Source organism: Xiphophorus maculatus, chromosome 8 (genome assembly GCF_002775205.1).
Source record: "Xiphophorus maculatus strain JP 163 A chromosome 8, X_maculatus-5.0-male, whole genome shotgun sequence".
Classification (NCBI taxonomy): domain Eukaryota; kingdom Metazoa; phylum Chordata; class Actinopteri; order Cyprinodontiformes; family Poeciliidae; genus Xiphophorus; species Xiphophorus maculatus.
Genome location: NC_036450.1, coordinates 9,663,285 through 9,686,374, shown reverse-complemented (window position 1 = coordinate 9,686,374; position 23,090 = coordinate 9,663,285). Strand labels below are relative to the sequence as shown.

The following is a 23,090-nucleotide window of genomic DNA, read 5'->3' as shown; positions in this document are numbered from 1 at the left end:
TGTATTGAAATGGATCTTTGCCAACTCTTAGCCGCTAAAGTAATTACAGCAAATACACCGAGGGACAGTCAATAAAACTAAGGCAATTCCAACGAAATATAAACAGTGTGAGAGCAAACTTTTCTTATTATCAGTTAGGGTCATTTTTTATCTGCTTACTAATGCTTGTGTTTTTACCTTTACACATTCAAAAGTGTAAACCTGGGCTTTCAGAAATTTCTACCTTACTTTGGAAGCGCAGTCTTTAGAATTTATAATTAGGGATGTCCAAATCTGATTCCCAAAATTTTGAAACGATATATAAATCATAGTCAGCCACCTAAATTCACCCTTGATATCTTTTGTTGATGAACTGACTGATATTTGCCTTTCTATCTGTTTGCTGTACACCTAGTTTTAGCCAAAGGTTGTAGGGCTACATTATGTGATGCCATGTTTTAGAAATCACAGCAAAGTTTTGCACTAACAGTATTCAAAAGTGTGTGGTAGGAAATGCATTACTTTGTCAATTTAGCAAATCTGGGGCTTCCCTGATAATCTGTTTTGTTGTCCTTTACACTGATATTTGTAATGAGAAACATGAAAAATCAAACTCTTTCATTCTAAAGATATGGGTTTCTCTAGTTGCTTTTGCTTTAAATCAGAGCTCTGCATCTACAGTATATCTCACTTTTCATCCTAAATAAGTGACAATGGGAATTATGCAAAGCTCAAGTGTCTCACATTATCAAACTGCTTTTAAATAGAGACAAATCTAACATTAATAGATACCAAATACAGTTTTTAAAAAAGAGTATTTACTGGGGTAAAATCATATACCTATCTTTATTGAGAAAATTAAACAGAAGAAACACATAGAGAGGCAAAAAACTTTCCACACCAATGCATAGTTTGATGTGATGGATTGCCTTGCATGTCTTTGCTAAGTGCTTCAAAACACACAAGTAAAGACACTAATGGAGAACAAGCTCAATCATATGATATTCAATCTTCATGTAGGACAAATTCACATTCAAAATTATTTAAAATACAAAATAAACGGGCGCAGATGAATTATGTCTGTAGGCATGGATTCCATTGGCAACAAGGTTCGTAACTCGCACTAAAGTTTGATTAGGTTCATAATATTCCATGTGTTCATGCCAAAGAAAAATAAATCTTGACTCTAGTGTTGCTATATAGCTGGCGTAATATTGAGCAAGTTATGCTCTACAAACAAAGACCATGTTCTTATACCTTAAGTATGTACAGTTATAACATCAGGATTACCCTGTCAATAGGTGATTAACCATTTATACACTTGAGTAGAAGTGATGGTGGTTGGCTCTAGGATAATTAACGGGGGAGAAATGTAAAACAACACATTTTTGGTGCACATCATTATTTTTGGCTTTTCAAATGCTGTTTCTTATCTTTGCTTGTGTCTGCTGGCTAATCTCACATCTTTAAACCCAAATAAAACAGCTTGAATATTTGTTTGAGCTGGCGACGCTACACAGACACAATGTAGTCTACAAGCCAGTGCAGCAATGTTTAGAGGGGTCATGAGCCAAGATATCAATTTGTCAAATGGGTCTGGGTAGCAAACACAACACAGACAGGGCAGGGATACAAATGAGGGTTATTCTGAGGCAACTAAATAATGCTTCACTAATTTTTACCAAAATCAATTTTTGGCATCATTTAAATTAGGATTAGGCTGTCAGTTGCAAATTTCTTGGTGACGATAACTCTTGTTTTGTTTTTTTTTCTTTATATGATGTGTTTGAATGTATTTCTGCAGTTTAATACTGTAGCCACAAAAATGTCTTCCTTTAAAATAACTAGCATATCTCTGCAGGCCTCAGATCCTGCTGCGAGTTCCTCCTCAGCCTGTCAACTGTCTCCATCCCGAAAAAAGGATAGCAATGGGAGTCGGATGCCCTCTCACTTTTTTAAAAAGCATTCCACACAGCGCTTCCATCTAAAACATGTGGCTTAGAGAGCAATTTTGTGCCTGTTTAGTTTGATTAATCTGCAAGCAATCTTGTTGTCGTCCTAGAAGGCCTGGATATCATCTGTGTTTTAGGTCTAGGTCATAAGTAAAAGCAGATCCTTACAAAGGAGTCTTGTAAATTCCCACAGGCTCTGTTTTTGATGGTCAATCTACCCCTATTTAGTGTTCTGTCAATGATTTTCTTATTCACCAGGCAGATTTTGCTGCTAGACAACTACCTTTGTCAGTTAACCATGTGTTATCCCAACTACTTTTCTCATCAGTTGTTTATTTGCCAACTAAACAAATCCATCCAACTTATTCCTTGGTGCAAATATATTAATATCATGGTGGAAAGTGGTCATTTCTAAACAACCTAAGTATCTGAAAAAGCTTTGAAGAAGAGAAAGCTGCATTGTTTTAATGACATGTTGCAAGACCGTTCACAATTTCATCATGATGCCATAACAAACCAAATCATTACCTACCAGCAAGTACAAAACACTGTAGCAACATGTTCTTCCCAAATCATCAGATGTCAAATGAGACATCATGCAGCCATCACTTTGCTTTACACCATTTACCACAGATCCCCAACTTCAGGTGTTATTTCGGTGATTTGACTGTACACTCCCAAAGTTTGACTTCTGAGTCCAGATGTTTGCCAGAGTAATAAAACGTCTAATTTCCTACACTATGCAGGCACAATATAACTGCAAATGAGTTTGAAATCGCACAGCAGTAATCTGAAATGGAATGAAAATGGATATAAATCCAGATAGTTTTTGTGTTCTGTCCAAACAGTCAATTAAATCAAACTCATTGTTCATGGGTGGTTAGAGTAATATGTTGAGTTTTAGGAGGTTTTACATAACCATTTACAGTGCAACAATAGTCTTTCCATACAGTAGAAGCTACACTTGTCCTATTTATTGAGTTCAGATGCCTCTTTCCTGGAAGGATTCATTCATACCATTGCTACCATTACATACAGTATGTACTCTTACATAAAGCCATCATTGTAGCTACAGCTGACATTGGGTTTGTTTCTGTTTCTGTTAAAAACATAATTCCTGACTCGATGTTTCAGAGTTTAGTTGTGTCTTTTCTGAACAAAACCATGAAGAAAGCAATTGCTGCCATTTCATTTGTGGACTAATTCTTTGAGTTCTCATAGAAGGTAGCCCTGTCTCAGTCCTCTTGTATTTTATCTGTGTATTTTCTATTCTCCCAATCTTCAGTTGGTCGTGGCAGGTTGTAGCTCATATGGAGCTTGATTGCCAAATAGGTTTCTTCCTGTTAAAAACAAGTTGTTCCTCTCTATTGACAACACATACATGTTCAAGAAAAGGAAATTCTATGAAGTCCACAACTCAGTCAGATGGGTCCCTCCTGTTTCTACAAACAGACAATAAATGATCGGTTGAACTGTATTGCATCACATTATATCTTGGATTGAATTTGACTATGTATAATTATATCTGAATCTGACTTAACGATTTGATTTTACTGAAATGGACTGAATAGACCAAAAGTGAAACTGGACTTAATATTTTTTTTTTTGGTTGACTTAATGTATATATGCACTTAATTTGGGGAATGAAAAACTAAATAAATGCATCTCATAAAAATATACATAACACTTTATGGAACAATAAAATTTGATATGTGAATAAACCTCCATAAAAGCACAAATACTTAAGTATCAGAGAACTAAGGGATAATATATTTCTTCGTATCTCCTTCCCCTCTGGGCAGTACATCAGTCCACTTTATGTTTCATCCTCAAAATGAAAGAGGACAACCTCTTCATAACAAGCCCCATTTCAAATCATCAATAGATAGACGACAGCTCTCCTACTTAATATATAATTTTCCTTCTCCTTTTCCCTTTCATATAGCAGTTTGGTATTTCTGCTCCAAATGAAAGTTGGGCCTCTGGGCAGGCACATAAAGAGCATGTTCCAGGTGGATGAGGAAATACTGCTGGGTTTGAATAGGGTCAGGGGTGAGGAGTTCAACTCTTTCAATAAATCACAGCAAGATGTTGTGACAACTGAGAGAAGAAGTGTGGGCTGTATGAAATATGTCTTTTGCGAACAGACACTGGGGCCTCAAACCATATGAGAGCAGAGAAATGTATATATTTAGGAGCTTTTCACTCAGGAGCTTTACAGGCAGTTAGTTATCCAAAGTGGCTGACAGGTTTATCTTCCTTTTATCCCTCTTTAAGGGGGAAGCGGTAGGCTGATGACACATTACAGATGCTCCTGACTTCTTATCTTTCTGGTCAAAGTTTTTCAGCTTTATCTGAGCTGCATTTGGGATTGTGAATATGACTAAAACTAAGATTAAAGACTCCAGAAGAAAAACAAATCTGCTTTACATACAGTACCTTGCAAAACCCTTCACGCCTCCTATACCACCTTGGGTTAATAATTGTCCAAACAGTGCAAGTCTTGTTGGTTATGTTTTCACTAGCTTTACATATCTAGGGACTGAAACATTTGAAAGATTTGAAAAAACACATTTTTCAAATCTCACAATTAATGGGATTTAAGTCTAGAAAAGGACTGGACAAGGGCTTTCATCTAGACTATTGCATTTTTGCTTTGACTGTAGATTATTTAACTTGAGTTGTGGATTTCTGCAGCTCCTCCAGAGTTCTTGGGTGGTCCTGGGATTAACACTTTCCTTGCCCAGACGGACGATTCAGGTGAATGGCCATGTCTTGGTAGGTTTGTAGTTTTGTTAACGTCTTTCAATTTACTGATGATTGATTGAATAGTGACTGAGAAATCTTCAAAGTTTAGGATGCTGTATGATAAATGAACTCTGGTTGCTTTAAACGTTCCCACAACTTTATCCCTGATCTGTCTAGTTTGTTTCTTGGTCTTCAAGATGCTGTTTGTTCAGTAATGTTGTCTAACCAACATCAAAGGCCTTCACACAGCAGCTGTATTTATACTGACATTAAATTTCACACTGCTGGACTCTGGTAGCTAATGGCTGACTTTTTAGGGCAGTTGGTTGTATTGGATTTTATTTGGTATGTCAAATTAAAAGGGGCTTAATAATAATTATGCAGACATTTATTTTTAAATGGTTTCCCAACTTACAAATGTGCATGTGAAGCTCTGCATTTGTCTATAACAAAAAACCCCAATAAAACACCTTAAAGTTTGTAGTTGTAACAGGACAAAATATTTTTTAAAGTATAAGGGGTATGAATAATTTTCCAAGACACTATTATATAGATTATTCTATCATATTGGTTTGGATGTGGCAAAACTTGATTGCTCTGTTTTGTAAGACATGAATTCTATTCTTGAATAGCCAATTGAATTTACAATTTGCCATTAGGCGGCACAAAAACAGATAAAAAAAATAGAGTAACAACAAAATGGATTGTCCTCCAGTTGCAAAAATTCCCTTTGCTACAGTAATAAAAGTTAAATAAGTCTCTTGAAATAAAACATTCGAACATAAAGGTGTCATTCAAACTTAAATCTGGGAGGCAATCCAGGTTTGGCAGACGCTTCAGTCCCTGCCTGTCGCTGTTTCCCCACCCAGTGTGTATGTGTGTGTGGTGGGTCTGGTCTGCATGTTAATAGCGCTGGATGACATGTGTGTACTCGTGTCAGCGACTACCCCAAACAGTTGTAAACTGGCTGTTTATGAGGGCGAGGTGCTGCAGAAAAACAGCACCTTTTTGAGTTTCGCACCATCTGGGAAAGAAAAAACACGAGAGAGACGGAGCACAGCAACTACAGACAGGAGGGATTTGGGCCAGGCATGAAGCAAATTCAGACTGGGAATTACGCTTGGAAATTTAATTAAGAATGTCTATTTATTAAATAATGACTGTCTCGCATACAATGAAGACAGAAGCTAATGCATCATAGGTTGTTTATTTTTTTAAATATGTATGTTGACTGGTCTAAGAAACTGACTCTGTACCAGCTGTTCACGAATATTCAAAATGCAGCATGATATCCTCAAAGTCTTGGAAATCCTACTGACTTATGACCAGAGCAAAAGAAACACTTAAATTATTTAAAATAATTCCAATTGTGAATGAATGTTTTAAAATGTAAACATTCAAAAAGAAATCCAAATATGTACATTTATTTCAAGCCTGTTTAATTAAAAACAAATAAAAAGTGATTTTAAGGTGTTCTAAAAAGTTGTTTCCAGAGTTTCTATGCCGGTGTTGGTTTTTGCATTGCTCTGCGTACATATTTAACCTGAAATCTATTTTTCTTATCCTAAGACTGATGATACACTCATATTGCATAGATTAAGAGAAATACTGTATATAGCTGTTGTACTGGTGGAAATAAAGCAAGTAAAAATCATTCTCATGTGTTTATCTCAACACAAAACAAAATTAAATATCTTCATAACTGTTTTCATAATTTATCTTGTTAATAAATACTGACAAGAAAATAGCTACTCACCTAAAACTTTCCATGTATACTAAAATAATTAAAAATGCTTAGAAAATAAAAGGATTCTAATCTCCATAGAGAAAAGTGGCACATTTTCAGTGTGACTGTATGTTTTTAAGGTAAAAGAATAATTTAGAGTGGGATCTATTACTTATATTAAATTACCAAAGACAAAAAGGGGAATTTCAACATATCTCAAAAATAAATAAACAATGCATAGTACTTGGATTTTAATGTAGTTATCCAACATAGTATTAGAAAAATGTACGTGAGTAGGGACAACACTTTTAATTTCCATGTTTCACTTTATGGTGCTCTTCCAAGGAAATTCCTTTGAAGCATACTACTGTTAAAAAACACATGGTTAGATTTTTTTTCTTCTGGCAAACCCCTCCAAATTTTTTATTTATTTATTTTTTTTCACTTGTACCATAGTTTTCATTTTAATTATGGTCATGCCTGTGTGGCTTGATGTTTCACATTTTAAGTAAGTATTTTCCCACTCTCCTGTGCAGAGTTGCACACCAGAAGTCAGAGAGCTCTGGGAAATTTCATGTCATCTTCTGCCTAGAGCCAGGTCAAAGTCCAAGACATCCATCTGCTACAGTCGACCCGAAGCACTAAACAGCTCACCAACCAAGAAGTATTCACTTTAGAGAGCTCCAACCAAGCTAAATAGTGGAAGATCCAAAGGCAAACCCTAATTGTCTGTGAAACGACTCAAACATTTCAGTGCATAGTAACTGTTACAGCATGTCAGCCACACTGGCAATTACGCTGCCGCAAACATTTAAATTTGTGGTTTTGGAGCAGAGTTTTTAGGAGAAGCATGGTGTGCTAAGCATATTCAGTCAAAACATGAATAGATGCACACTTTTAAACTGGATTTTAAAAAATCTAAACACACTCATTCTCTACTCCACAGTCACAGGGTATAGAAGAGAATATGATTATAACATAATGGACTGAATCACAGTACAGGTTAGGTTCTAACATGATACAGAAAATTCTATCAGTTTTCTGTATTTTGTCCTTGTACAGTATTGTATCAGTGGACCATTGACAAGAACTACATCATAATTCAAGTTCACCTGGGTTGAAATGAAATAATTTATGTTAGTTCACCTTAAAACTGAGTTGTGAACTAGTACATGTTTATTTATCATATTTTGCATGAAAGAAAAAGTAAACATATTTATCTAGGTCATGATGTCATTTTCTCCTTCACTTGGAATGTCTTGCAATCTGAACTAAAACTGTCGGAACTTGCTTTTAAGGGCTGCACAATATATTGTGAATATATCCCCATTGCAATGTCAGTGTTTTCAATATTTACATTGTAAAAGGACTGTTTGGAGTGCAATAATTGTTGACTGAAACATTCTAGGTCGTATGAACTTGCATTTTTCATGGTAATGCAATATTCAGCCAGTTGGATAGAGTGTTATGGCTGCGGATGTTCACATTGGACACTAATTATGTTTTCCAAAATGCTAAAGATGACAGAGTGATGGAAGCACAGATGAGAAAGAGAGAAGAACAGAAAAATACATACAGTATATGGCAACTGATATTGTCATAAGAATATGTACCAGTATTATTCCCAGCCCAAGATTTTCTAATATTGTGTAGCCCTTATAACTTTCAAATAGAGACACAAACCATACTAACATTCACACAAAGAGGTACGATCACTGCTGGTGATCATCTTTGGTCAGCAAGATGGTAGGAGTGTAGCATAAGTTTAGATGCTATTCAAGTCGCCTGTAATGTTTCATAACGCAATTTATGATGCAGGGTTAGAAAAATCTAAGTTTTTTTGTTTTTTTTTCCAATATCAGTTTCATTTTAAGAAACCAACAACAGAGATACTTTTAACTGTGTTGTATTTAAAATTTTAAATTGTTACTGTAATAATAAGGACTGCATTTTATTGTCAACTTGTTTGCACTCTATATACTTATAGGGTTTATGTTTGTTATTGTCTATTTGTCTTGCCCATTATGATGTGTGCTGTGTCCCTTCTTGGCCAGGAAACTCTTGTAAAAGAAATCTGGATCTCAATGGTTAAATATAGGCTCAATAAACATAAATACACAAATAGAATAATATCAAAGGCAAGCCTTGTAGTCTTTTTTTTCCAAAACATGTTGCAACACTTCTGTCGTAAAATAGCAAAGCCTGCAATTTTGATTAAAAGAGAGCATAGCACAGCTGGCTAACAGTAGATAACTTGTTTTATGTATTCAGTGGGACTCTTTCTTTTTTGGTAGTGGCATGTAATGAAAATATATGAAAAGAAAACAGAAATTACTATAGCATAAACACTGCAGGCATTGGGGTCAAGTTCCATAAACACAGATAAGCAGGACATCCAGACCTATTTATATATTTAGTTTTCTTTGGCAAAGTCTGGTCAGTATGAAACTGTGTGCTCTGTCGAGAATTAAATTATCATTTATAAACTGTTTTGTTGAGTTGTTTTCGGCAATAAAGCTTACTGCAGGCAAAAATGAAAGCCCACAGTTATTTTCCACGGAGCATCAGTCAATATGCTTTGGCAGCTTCTGCACACTGACTGGATCATTACTTGGGAAGAGAAATATGCTCCATATGCCGCTGGTCCTTAAGCAACACAACTCCAAATTCCACTGACTCAAATGTGGAGTCCAATATTGAGTACATTTCAGCTAATTATGGATTAGCATAAGCTTCAAAATGCATTGCAGAAAGTGGCTAAACCTTTAACCTGTTGAAACATCCTTTTATACTAATTCAACTGAACAAGAGATGGTGACGGATACGTTTCACAGCTGATGGCAACAGAAAAGTGGGTATGCTGACATAATGGGCTCTATTGTATTAGGTGTATGTATGTGTGTGTCCTTTGACCCTTCTATATAATTAAGGACACATTTTAGCCAGGTTAGTTTTGGAAATGACTTCTGGCTGGGGTTTCTGTGTGTATGGGTAGAGCTCACCATACATTTCGTGTGTGTGTTCTCAGTGTGTTTGCGTGCTGCGTGTGTGTGAGTACCCTAATGTGCCCCATCCCATTGCTTGTACATGTCGACCTAACCTGCCCCCTGTATGTCTACGACTAGTGCTTCTGGGCTGATTGGCCGTATCAGTTTCACTCAGAAGCTCACGCACACACACACACACACGCACACGCCCCAACACACCCAACCACACACCTTAAGAGACCAAGCCCTTCTAAAGGCACCTCCTTAGGGACACACTGTGAAATATACTCCTTGTTAGGACTTGTGTGTGCGTGTGCGTGTTCGGGTGTGTGTGCCTGCTTTTCTTCAGCTGTTTCCTGCCAGTTCAGAGAGCAGCAGACTGTGAAGGTCTCTCTTTCTGCAAAATTCCCATTGATTTTCTGCTTGGAAATGACCAGGGAAAGATAATAAATGTGATGATATCATTGCAGGAAAATTCGAATTTTGTTTTTAGCCACTAGAACATGATACCCTCTTCTAAAATAGCAGATGCTGCAAAAACCATTAGTTATTCTGTGCAGTTCACATAAGATGTACTTTGCAAACAGTTGTCTCCCCATTCAATGGTATGCCTGATAATCCAATTTTTGAATACAATTATTCCTCAGGGAAATCAATTCAACACTTAGACTTATATATAAATCTTTTGATAACTGTTACACATTTTGTAGAATAAATACAAATTTCAATAGGTAATAGTAAGTCATTCTCAAATACCTATGCCTGACTGCTGTATTCGGTGGGATGGATGCTTTAATTAGCCAGTCAAAGGTCTCACACAAAGCCACTAGGAAAAAAGGCTGCTTGCCAAAGATATAAAGTTTCTAACCAGAGAGAATGAATAGAATCCACTGAAGGTAGTGGATCTGAACGACAGATACACATCTGTGATTTAGAGGAAAACTATATCACATATTTGAGTCTCTTAACTTAAATATCCGAGACTGCTATACTGACAGAAGAATTTAAAGAATTCTGCTGGTATTTATAATTGATAAAACCTAAATATCCTCTAATTTCTTAGATTAAATTAGGTTTTGCAAATTACAAAAAATGATCTGATTAAAGTATTTGGATAAAGAACTGAAAAAGATTGAGATCCAAACCTAAAGCGACTTTTTATCATGATATATTTAAATATAACTCTCTTTAAATTTAGGTTAAATTTAACAATCAATTTTTGTCCAGAACTAAGTAAGCATTATATATTAGATATTTTTAGGTTTGGTAAAAACACATTTTATTTGTCAACTATGCATATAATAATTTTGCTATTTTTTACTTATTGAAATGGGAACAAGCCATGCTTTACTTCTTTTTATAATAATACATGAAGTTAAAACAAATAATTTTATAAGGATGTAGAGTGAAACTATTGTTTATGTGCAAAATTTGTGTACTGAAGTGGCAAAAACTCTGGATTGTTCTTTTTTACAGAAACATATCCAATATTTTTTAAATATTCAAACTGATGCAGAAATAGATGAGATGGGTCATGTTTGACATAATTTATATTGCTAAAACCATTGGGTGACTTACGTTCACACACCTGGCTTTGTATTCCTAATCTGTAGGGTTTAACATGACGTAGGCCCCGCCCTTTGTAGTGACATCATCTTCAGTTCTACTGGGAAATCCTTCCACTATATTCACTAATGTTTATTAGGAGATGGGTCTGAAGGGAGGTTTACAAAAATCAATGTCAGTTCTAGAACAAGATGTAAAAACTTTAAACTTTTTGCCATTTCTAATGATTGTGATCAGGTGCTTACGTAGATAGTGTTCACATTTATCACTGATCAGTTCATCTAACCCACTTGATTTTAAATGTCCAGACTTGGCACTTCCTGGAGACACTGCATGTTAAAAGTGCAGTAAAAGCGAAATACTGTAAATCCTACATTTCTCCTCTAATGTTGGATAGGTCTAATTTTATATCGAGCAATGTCTCAAAAGCAACCGTTGCAAATCTGGAATCACTGCAGTCCATTCACTTGTGTGATCACATTTTGAATCCATATTAGCTTTTATAATAATCAAAGACCAACCTGCACCAAAGGCAAAGAAGAAGCTCTTGTCTGGGTGTTCCTCCAGCAGGGCTTTCACCCTCTTGCCCATCCTCTCATTCCTCTTGTAAATCAGTTCCTGTCGGAAGTAGGCATCGATTTCCTGGGCAGTCACCTGCTCGCTTGGTCGCAGGGTCACATTGTTGAAGTTAGGCACCTTTGACAGTGAACAAAAAATGCCATTCATTTCATAATGATTAAAAAATAGAGATTTTTGAACTTTGACTTGAACTGTAAAGAAAGCAAGGATAATGACCATGTCAATAAGATAAACTAAATGTTGATAGGTGAAAATGTTACATGTATTAAGCAGGGTGTTATTAGTAGAAAGGTAGCACAAGTTATGAGATTCACTGGACAGACCTGTGATGTGTCATGATTGAAGATGATAGAATTGAGATCCCCACAGTTGTAGTGTCTGATTAGGTCCTCGGTTGTGTACGGGACCCGGAGGCTTCCTGCTCTCAGTGACTCCTGCTGCAATAATGTCTGGTTCAGGGCAAAGATCACCTAGAGCAAAGCAACCAAATATTGATTTGTTTTTTGTTTGTTTTTCATTCAAATTTACACCCAAAGTCTTCCTTCTCACAAATACAATTTCAACACAGGGGAGCATACAAATGTTTAACTGTGTTATGCTTTAGCTTTTATATTCCATCATGGGAGTGTAGAAGGACAGTGGCCTGGCTTCAGGCAGGTTGAAAACACTGACCTTTTCTCTTTTGCAAAATAGCATTTTAAAACTGAAACTGCATTTGGAAAATAAATGTTTTGTTTCAGTACAGTAAACTACAGTAAGAAAGCGTTCCCACCAAAATATTTATATAGAAAAAAATATTTAAGGAGTTTAGGCAAAAGACTTTTACTTTTTTAGCACACATAAGTCTGTAACGTTAATACAAGTTGGATTTATCTTAAGTTTTGAGGGTAGATAAAGTAGATGATGCCCAATATTACAACTTTAAACTGATATACTTGCATTTACTTGCATTTAAACTGATATACCTCCAGTTGCCCTGAGACAACATGGCTGTAATTGAATGGGTTTTTTTTTGTGCATGTGTGTACAGTTTGTCTTTTTCTGCAACTGAGAAGAAAACTATGTAACACAATTCTTTTTACTGTAATACTTTCAATGCTTGTGGTTTAAATACTGATCTTGATTGAGCTTAATAACAACTTCACTTGTGGCCATGAGAAAAAAAACCTTCTTTGAATTACTAGTAAAAAATATTTAGCAACATATTTTTCTAATTTAGTGCAAACGTGTGCTCTATATGTATTCTTAGTGGATTGTAAGAGATTTTCAGTCAAATACATGTTGGCTTAATACAAAAATAGGGATGCTAATAAGGCAGACCAAAGCAACAGTCCTTTTTTTTTCTGCGTTCAGTATTCTAAGGTGCTCTGCAGACACTTTTTTATTGGGCCGTCCCATTATGGGACCCTCTATGTTGCCAAAGAGAGCGAGGCAGCAGAGAGCAGATGCCTTCTTGTTACGGGACAAAGAAGCCCTCCATCACCCTCTTTTCTGTGCTCCTTCCAGCTTTCATCAGCCGCGCATCAAAGTGGTGCTCTGCATATGAAAAGTACCCTGTCTTTATTCTTCTCAAATTAGCCTATCACTGCCCCTCCCCAGCTCATTTCACAAAAAACACCCTCACATCTGTGCCACGTCCGTGAAGGAAGGCCCTCATCTGCAGGGTCTCCCCTTTTCCTCCGCTCTCTACTCTTCTCTTTCTCCGCTCACCATGCCTTTCAGCCCCTTAAATTATGGCAGCAAAGAGAGGAGGAGGAGGAGGGTAATGTGGTGGGGTGAGGATCAGTCAAATTTCTGTATTTTAAAATCTAACCAACAAAAAGGAAAGAAATTTATAAAACTACTGCAAAAATGTAAGGAAAGGAAGGAAAAACAAACTTTAAAACAATTTGGTTTTGTGTTTTCTCTGTTATCTTCCAGTCCTATTAGTGCACTTAGGGTCAGTGGGTGCATTTTCCCACTCGGCTCCTTTCATCAGGTCCCTCCGTTTCTTCTCCTCCGCTGCTGTCCTCTAACTCGCCGCCCCTCTTACACACACAGAGAGAAACACAGACACACCCCTAGCTGATATCAAAGCGAGCGGAGCCAATGAAAGTCAATAATTGTCCTTTGTCATGGAAATGTCCCCTCTTGTTGAAATGGAGTGGGGTGGGTGTGTGTGTCTAGAGCAAACATCATCACAGTTAGATTCCCACATGTGGAGATTTGGAGTGTTCAGCGGCTCAGTTGAAAGCTCTTGCTCTGGAGAGTGTTAGCTTAGTGTTGGATTTGCCAAAAAGACTGGGGAGAAAGCTTTGTAGAGTGTCTTTAAAGAGACACTGCATCAATTACGGTTAGAAAAATATTATACTGGGATCACCGATTACGAAGAGAAATAGTAACAATTTTTTGTTGAAATCTCATACAGATTTGGCAGCAAAAGCCCTGAATGCAGCTGAGTGCTGGAGGAGCGAACACAATGCACTGACAACGATGAACTTGTTTTGGCGTAACAAAAGCTAACACGCCAACTGGCCAATGGAACATTTTTCCATCAAGTAAAATAAACAATCGCAGACGTTCTGCTCAGATCATTTCAAATGACAGGTAATCAAAGGAAAATAATGAAAAGGCAAGAGGAAAGTTAAAACATATGTGCAATAACATCTCAATCATGTGATTTCCAACTGTACTTCTTTCTAAGACACAGAAATGAAAAACAATTGCTGTCAGTCCATTACGTCACTTTTCTGTCTCCCTGGAAATACTTTGATCATTTTTTACAGTGTCTTTAATCTGAGTTTCTGCACTTGCAGTTTATGAGCTTTACAACATTACTCTGTGTGCATATTTGTGGCACATAGGTTGACAAAACAGGTCATTTTTGTTTTACAAGTTAGGTCACCATAACTGTTTTAATGTGAACTTTTAGTTTATCCAGATCTTGTAAAACTGGTTTGCGTTGTATGTAGCACTTTAAGCTGTTACCCACTAACTATTACATGAAATAAAACTGTATGTTCAGTCTGATCATTTACATTCAAGTTGTAATTCTTGAATACAAACTGGACTCCATTTTCCAGAAACTGAGCACATTGTTTAAACTTCTGCAAGTAAATATTTAGGGTTGTGTCTTCTTAAAAACTCTGCATTGTGTATAAATTTTTCTTTTGTTAGCAAAAACCAACATTTCTTAAACTAACTTGCATTTGTCTCTGTTTATCCATGCACTGGCTGCATAGGAATCATGTGAAACAGCACAGTATCAGCATGTGACTAATTTTATAAGACTCTCAGAAGAGTATGAACACAGTATGCATCAGCCTCTGTCAGAAGACTTTGTATGGCAGCACAATCTTTAGGTTTGGGGACCTTTCAGACATCGATTTTTCCTGAGTAAAACATAAAAATTCTGGCAACTTTAAAATGTGACATGAATATACAGTATGTGTAGTAAAATAGCAACAATGTCTTTCTACAAGTCTTTTAATATAATATGTTATCTAGCTAAGCAAATACACAGATTTCTCAGAAGTCAAAAAAGTGTGTGGCATGAGTGCCACCACATATTCACTTCTTCTGCACAATGTATAGTATATACCTGAACATTGCAACAGATACTTGATAAGGTTACTTTGTCTCTTTCTATACTATGTAGCCACTGTCTGCTATGATAAAGATTCACACACAGTGGCATGCTAAATGATTTCAAGTAACTCTCTGTGACTGTGTAAAGAGCATTAAGCTTTCATCCCCAGAATGACAGTGTAGAATCAAAATATGACTTCACAAATAAAATACCCTAGATGAAAATTCTGAATCATACACCCTTTATCCCAATACACATACATGGTACAGAGTTGAAATGCATCCTGGGTAACCTGCAAACATTCAGTGACAGAACTTGATGTTTCAGGAAATGATCATTTCGTCACACTTAAACTCATAAAAATTTAGTTTCCGGATACATCAGAACACATGGCATGACAAGAAACAATATGATAGCAACTTAGATGACGAGGTACATAAACAGTATTTAGGCTCAATATTGTCGGCAACACATTTACTCTGCACCCAAAAGTACAGAAAATAAAAAGTGAGTGAGGGTTCCTATCAATGAGTGAGTGTGCTGTAATGTGAACAACATGCAAACATAATGATATGCTCCTTGCATGGTAAGGCCTTTGGCTAGCACCGGATTTTCTAATTGCAAGTGCTGGCATTGGCTTTAGAGCGCTCCAGTAACTTAATTTCCAATGCAGTTTTAATGAGATTCTAAAGAGGAGCATGTGTGTGCCTGCATGCAGCACATCTTTCTGCGTGGGTGTTTTTCTTTGTCTTATGACTGATAGTGTGTCTGCGTATGAGTAGAAAACCATGTGTTGTAACAAGTGTATCAAAGTATATATACACGCACACACACGTGCACACCCCGTGCACACCCCCACACGCACACACCCTCTACTGCAGCCGATTCAATGAGCCTTGGCTTTCTCCCAAGTACAAATGAAGTCTTCCGAACATTGCTCGGTTACCCTCTGTCTTTCTGATGTTATCACAGTAACACAACTCTTACTTCTATCTTGCACACGCATGAAGATGTTTCAGGCAAAGGGAAGTCCAATGATTTCTACCAGAAACCGGTAGTGCAAAAAAGTCAAATCAATTATACCGAAAGAAAGGGTAATGAAAAAGGAAAGAGAAAGACTCCCCTTTAAAACACGACAGGATGTTAAATCATCTGCATATTCGTGTCATGAACAAGTTGATGTACACAAAATTTTTATCTTCTGAACATGTTTGTCTCTACCTAAAACGATGCAGTAGATCTTTTAAAGAATAAGGACTTTCAAACTTACAATGGCTCATGCATAAAATCTGTCTAGACAAAGAAAGCAGAGAACCCAGCAGTGAATGCATCAATCTTTGTTAAACATGTCAAACCCAAACAGTGTACACGTTGTATTTAATGTTTGCACAGGCAAACATTAAAAAGTCAACGAGCATTAGATCATCATCCAATTATATCTATTAACAGCCTTGTGTGGTGAAACTAATGAGTACATTCTTAACTCAGAGAAATAATTTAGGGTATAAAATAGTTTATATTCTGACCCATGAAAAACAACCATAATCCCTAACTTTTGAGGGCAAAAACTGTTTTGGTTTTTACTCCTTTGGCAAATATCTTTCTAGCTTTATAGATAACATTGACATATCTTGGTAATGGAATTTTAAAGTGGAAATTGTCTGAACAGGGTAGAATGGGATTAAGAAATATTATTTTTGGATCACTGTTCTGACTCTCGGTAGCAGTGGTGGATGTAAGATGAAGATGCTTCCACAGATGTTTTGTGTCATGTCCAAAAATGTCTATTAGCCTGGCTCAGCTATCAGGTATAATCATTATTAGCTGTATCAGATGCATAGTAAGATGAAGTTGGATTATTTTGCTAAAACCATATCACCCATCCATAAAAATGGACCAAGTCACATCTACAATAATGTGAGTGAAATATTAGAACATTTATTTTATTCATGAGGCAGTTTTTCAACAGATGTTGTGCTATCCTAAGATGAGAAGTTTCATTGAGCTTTAGTATTTTTCTCTGATTTGGTGTGGTGAAATGTGGTAAAAACGATTTCCTATTGTAGATATGAAAACCCAAATGATTTTCTTTTTTTCCACATTTTGAAAGAAATGACTCCAATAACTTGTGGGTTTTGTGGCTTCTAAAATGCACTCAGTCTTATTTAGCAGGAATCCGCAGACACACAGACACACACACGCACCACATGCATAAATCTCTCATCACTGCAGAGGCTTTCACTTTCAGGCTGAAAACCTACCATTTAAACACAAATACACACACCTGTCAAATTGAGTTATCTGTATTGTTTCTACACTCCATACCTCCACCCCCTTTCTTTCTTTATACCTTTCCTCAACACTTTCTTTTTACGTTTCCTCCTTCTGCACCACACCTCCGCTTTCATTCACAAACTCATCTTTCTCTTATTCCTCTCCCTCTCTCTTCTGATCCTATTTATCCTATGCTTCTTTTCCATCCATCTCTCCCTCTCTCTCTCCTCTTCTTCTCCTTTGATCTTATACATCCCCTCTATCAACCAGGTCTTTTAAGATTTGACCTCTACATTCCTCGGGTCACTAATGACCTCCTCACTGCATTTCTGTGTTTCCGTGCATGTAAGTGTGCACACACCTGTACAAGATTAGGTCTTTTCTGTATGCGTCTCCATGCTGGTGTGTATGTGTATGCATTCGTGTGTGAGGATATATTTAAATGTTTCATCATCATAGATTATGGCAGCTTTCACAGAGCTCAAAGTCGCCCTTTGAAGATAAGTTTATTAATATTTTCCAATACGATGCAAAAGAAAGGAAGTATGGGGCCATGAATTCCTCCACAGGAGAGAAAAAAGGGAAAGTAAAACGGAGAAACTGCCAAGCCACATAGGGAAAACTCCCCAGGCCCATAGCTTTGAAAGTAATGATGGCCAAAAATTGTTTCCCCCTCAGTTTGAAAGGAAAATCTATCCCTAGACATAATTGATATATCCTATTCCTTTTGATCGTCAACATTTCAATCTATGAATGTTGACAGGAGCCACTTTCTCCGGCAGGCAAACTTCTTAAGTCTGTGTGCACACACAAAGTTTCTTTCTTTAAGAAAAATGTAAAAAAAAAAAACATTGACTGGAATGGAAATTTATTTTCAACTCTACAATAGCACAGCAGCAACCCTTGATTGCTTTATGGCTTACTACTGTGACAATTTAGATGTTCAATGAAATAAGTGTTAAAAAATTTCAAACTCTACACTGACGTTGGAAAAAAAGTACATATTTATGATAAGTATTAACATGCTTTGCTCAATCATTTGTCTTATATCTTTCTGGGTATGTTTCTACAAATTAGACTTGTAGAAACAAATCTAACTTGTTTTTTTTCTACCACGATTTTCTATGGATCTTCTGAAGCAAAGTCAGAGTGGAAGGACAGTGTCAGTAGACAGTCATCTTTCGTTCTATCCAATCACTAGATTGACCCACCGAGTTATCCAAGCAGCTATTTCCATCCACTTAAGTGTACCGCAAAGTGCTAGGTCATCTCCACACCACCAATTCAGGCACTGGAGATGTGTATATGGCCATATGAAGTGCACTATGATTGAAGATATACATGTCTAAAATTGATTAATATTGGGGTTGTGGCTGATATGCAAGACATCCCATATTGTGGCTGGGTGTATAACACCCCAGTGCTTGCTGACAGCAAACTCTCCACCATCCAAACCCAAAATCTCTTAATGTGTTTCTAGTGGCCAAACATAGTAAAGGGGAAGGCACTGCGTAATGCTCCCCCGATGCCTGCAAGGTCCATCATCCCACACCTCAAGATCCTTCTGATGTATGGTGTTGCTTAGGGAGGAGGGTAACAGGTGAGGACATTGGGAAGCAGCTCCACAACTGGCCCCTTGCTTGTCCCATCCATACCCACACATATGTTGCTGACCGGAGCCATGGAACCCTCCACAGATCCCCAAAGATGCCGTGGGGGCAGAGGGGCAGAGCCCACTGGATCAGAGCAGGTGCACCCAGCCTCCAAATCTCTAGTGTCCACCTGGATGTGTCCCACATCTCTTCATCCCCCTCCTAATCTCACATCTTATTCAGCTATTCAGGTGAAACTTTTCAATTTTTCTGCATTTTAATCTGCTAGACTCTGATCAGCTGGTAAGAGTTGCAAAAAAAAATGGTTGATTTTGTTAACAGTTTCTTGATTGGGGAATAACTTCTTAAAACGGAATCTTAGATATTCACGTTATAAGTTTTATGTCAGAACATGTAAAATATATGTTTGATATACTGTTTTCTTTAAAACATCCATGTCAAAGTGCATCATGTAGTTTCATCCTAACACGACTTTAAAATAAATTAATTTAATGTCAGACCCTTTAAGACACACTGATATCTTTAAAAGCAGGGACAGTCACTTACACCACATTTATATCCAAGTTAGAAAGCTCTCTACATCTCTTTTTTTACTGTGTGTTCTTCCATTTCTCTCACTTTGCATCTATCCTAAGCCTAACTCTCTCACTCCCCTTTTTGGTCTTCCCCTTGTGCCCTATAAAAACATTCTTGTGGGGTGCATTTACCTTGGTGCCTGGACACAGCCAAATATTTAGGCTGTCACAGGGAATCAGTCTCAAACCAAATAGCCCGATGGTTTGAGGCGGTGTTTTTGTGTGTGCATAGTGGGGATTGTGGTGATTGAAATGCCAACTTCTGAACCTTTCACACTTTCCTACTTCACTACACCCTAAGCAAGCTGGGAACACACCCCAACCAACTTGTAGATATCTGCCAATATGAAGTACTCTGTAATAGTCTATAAAAAACAGGTGGCTACCAAGAGCTTTGAGAAAATCATGAACTATATGGTGATATTTTAGTAACATCATCTTCAAACTATGAATTGACAGAGTGAGGGTGTATATGACACTTCACCGATCCTCACAACCTACTGTAACTGTGACCAAACACACGTGTTTGTAAGAGGAGTGGGAAACCACAAACATTCACAGCACAGTTTCCTTTATTTCTAAATCTTCCTTTTATTCTCGCTCTTATATGCACATGTAAATGGCACAGGCCAGCTTCACAGTCTGGATCTAACAAATGCAGCAAGTCATAAGATATATTGACCACCTTAATGGCTGGCTGTTGACTGACGAGACAGTGAATTTATGCTTAAAAACACAGAGAAAAATATAGTAAACCATTCAGTAAACATATACCAACCATATGTGTACATGCCTGTTATACTTTCAAGATATTTCAAGGTATCATGGTTGAGACATCTATAATAATTATTATAAGATAAGTGGACAAATATGCTTCTTCAGCCCAGAAACAAGTACTGTTCTTGTAATAATTAAACTGCACATGCAAATGTGTTTCCAGGAAATATGACAGATCTATGGTAGCATTGCATATTATATAAATAAGATAAAAATGTTGTGGACTAAAAAATTATAACGAGATGGTTTACAGCCCAACTGATTTAATGCTCCAAACCATGTTTTCCATCTCTCATTTTCATTGAAGAACGTTTTTATATTTCATAAATTAAACCCTTGTTTTTCATTTGGAGTCCAGAATCCAAGATGAAATGTTGCACTGAAAATGAGTGCAGTTCCAATCAGACAAGTTCTTGTCAGAAACCAATTCCAAAAATAAGCATCCAACTTTTGACTCTGCTGAAATCAGAAAGATGCAACAGGAGACTAAAATCTGCAGTGGTGGTTCTGAATATTTGCAATTTGTTTAAACCACTGCCCTGACTGAAAAGACCAATTCTTGAAACAAACAAACACAAATATGTATGTAGTCATTCATATCAATTTGCATGTAAACCCTTTGAGGTAGTTTGTACCATTTCTACTGCTCTAAATGAAAACACTGAAAACACAACATACTTTCATGTACCACAAGCGGTACCTACACACACAGCAACACATATTAAGATCATATTTTCCATGTAATGGAAAATAGTAAGAAGTATCCAAACCATCTGAGAAATGGATTTGGTTGTTTTGCTGATGGGCAACAGAGACAAGGGGCAGACAGAAATAAACAGAGGGTGAAAAACAGTTTTGAGAGACAAACAGAGTGACAAAGTTATAGACCGTGACTGCAAACAAAAAAATCAACAGCTGAGAAGCCGAAAACTAAGAAAAGAAAGAGAAAGGTGGGGTTACGGCTGTGAAGACATTCGTTTGGCCTGCTGCCTGACCACAGACACGAAAAGAGTCAACAAAGTATGAAAAACACCCAAACTTTGTCAATGTGCATGCTGCTAGGTTTTTATAGATGCAACAATTTGTATTCAATGAAGACGTTGCATGCATAAACAAAAATGTATCATGTGAAGTGAAGACCAAAATAACAGCTGACAGAGCCACAACATAAAAAGCAGCTCACTAAGAAAGAAACTATTAAGAAGGTCTGTGGACAGAGAATCAGTTAGACAAACAAAATTATGGGAGTATGCAAGACATTTTAAAGATTTGCAGCTTCTCAAAGAACAATTGACTATTTCACCATGAATAACATCATATTTAGAGATTTTATCTGACTTAACCTCCAGTGGATGTTTTCCTCTTAACCTATCTCTTAGTTGGACATGGAGCGGGTCGGAAAAGGAAACAAATTAGAATTTTCTTTTAAAAATGCTATTAACATTGTTTCATTCTTCCTAATGACCAACTGGTTTCACACCATTGAAGTGGCGGTTTCAGGGTGCAGACATTACCAACCTTCAGCACTGACATGCAGGCACATGCAGTTCTACTGGAATCTGTGTGTGTTACAATCTCCCAGCGGCGCCTCAATACAACTTTGTAGGTATTATATTTTCAATTAAACCAAGCTGCAAACTTCTTAAACAGACTTAAGGATTAGGGGGTAAAACTGCATTTTGATTGCATTAATAGTTAAAAGATAAATGCAAAATTTTTAAAAGCACAGTTCTTGAATGCAAGTACACATCTAAAAACATATGGTTTAAGGTAATAGTGTCTTTTAAAACTTTTTCTTATTGGGTTAGTTGCTATTGTAAGGTGGGAGTAATTGGGATTGGCAGTAATTACACATCAATCTTCTACTTGCTCCACCATGTTTTTCCACCATTTTTGGGGAACCAGAGGATGTCGCTATCATACACTAACCATTTCAAATGGCTTAAGCAAACCTGATTTATAACTTCTATGTCAGAGCCAAATTATGGACAAAATATGAAATGTGACCTAAAAGGAAGTCTAATTTTCAAAATAGTTATCTCTAGGTAAATTCAAGAACTGGCCAACTCAAAGTAGCAAGGTATGTAGTTACAGAAAAGTAGTTATGTGGCACAGTCAAACCAAACAATCGAAACATTAGAAGTGTGACTTCTACCTGTTATTCAATGTGGGGTTTTTTTTACATCTGTTTCAAACAGTTCTGCAAAGTTGACAGTTAATTTCCTTTTTACACACTTCACCCAGAAAGTCAACATGTATTTTGGTTTCTGATATTTACCTCATCTTATTTGTTAATGTTCTCCATAGTTATGGTCGAATTTCTTGACACGATGGTACAATTTCACAGATATAAATCTCACAAACAGTAATCTGGTGACAGACAGAAAAAATGCTATGCACATATGCAAACATATACAGTGCTATGCACACAACAGGATTATGCAACATCTCTTCCCTGTATGAATTAAAAACAAGTCAGAGCAACAGACCATCACATTTCCAGTTGTGTTTAGAACAACATCTCTCATACTTCCAAAAGGCAAGAAGTACTAATGACAGAGGGTCTTTCGCTAACAAGATCTTATCAAAAATGTACGACTTCTGACTGCTGAAAATGACAATGAATGTATTGTCTTTTTGTCCACATAAAGAGGAAAAACGGTGTGGATTAACTGAAAATTGAATTCCCGATTTCAAAAGATCCTGTTAAAGCTTTAAGTGGAGAAAAACGCCTATTTTTTAGGTG

The 23,090-nt window shown here is 36.8% G+C and overlaps 1 protein-coding gene across 1 annotated transcript in view; it reads right to left on the bottom strand.

Moving 5' to 3' along the window:
• Positions 1-23,090, bottom strand: part of trabd2a (TraB domain containing 2A) — a 52,305-nt gene that overhangs the window by 11,804 nt on the left and 17,411 nt on the right. Inside the window, exons 3-4 of the mRNA XM_023337965.1 lie at positions 11,861-12,007; positions 11,480-11,654 (exon numbers count right to left, since the gene is read on the bottom strand). Coding sequence (XP_023193733.1) covers positions 11,480-11,654; positions 11,861-12,007 — 322 coding nt within the window. The remainder of the gene's footprint in view (positions 1-11,479; positions 11,655-11,860; positions 12,008-23,090) is intronic.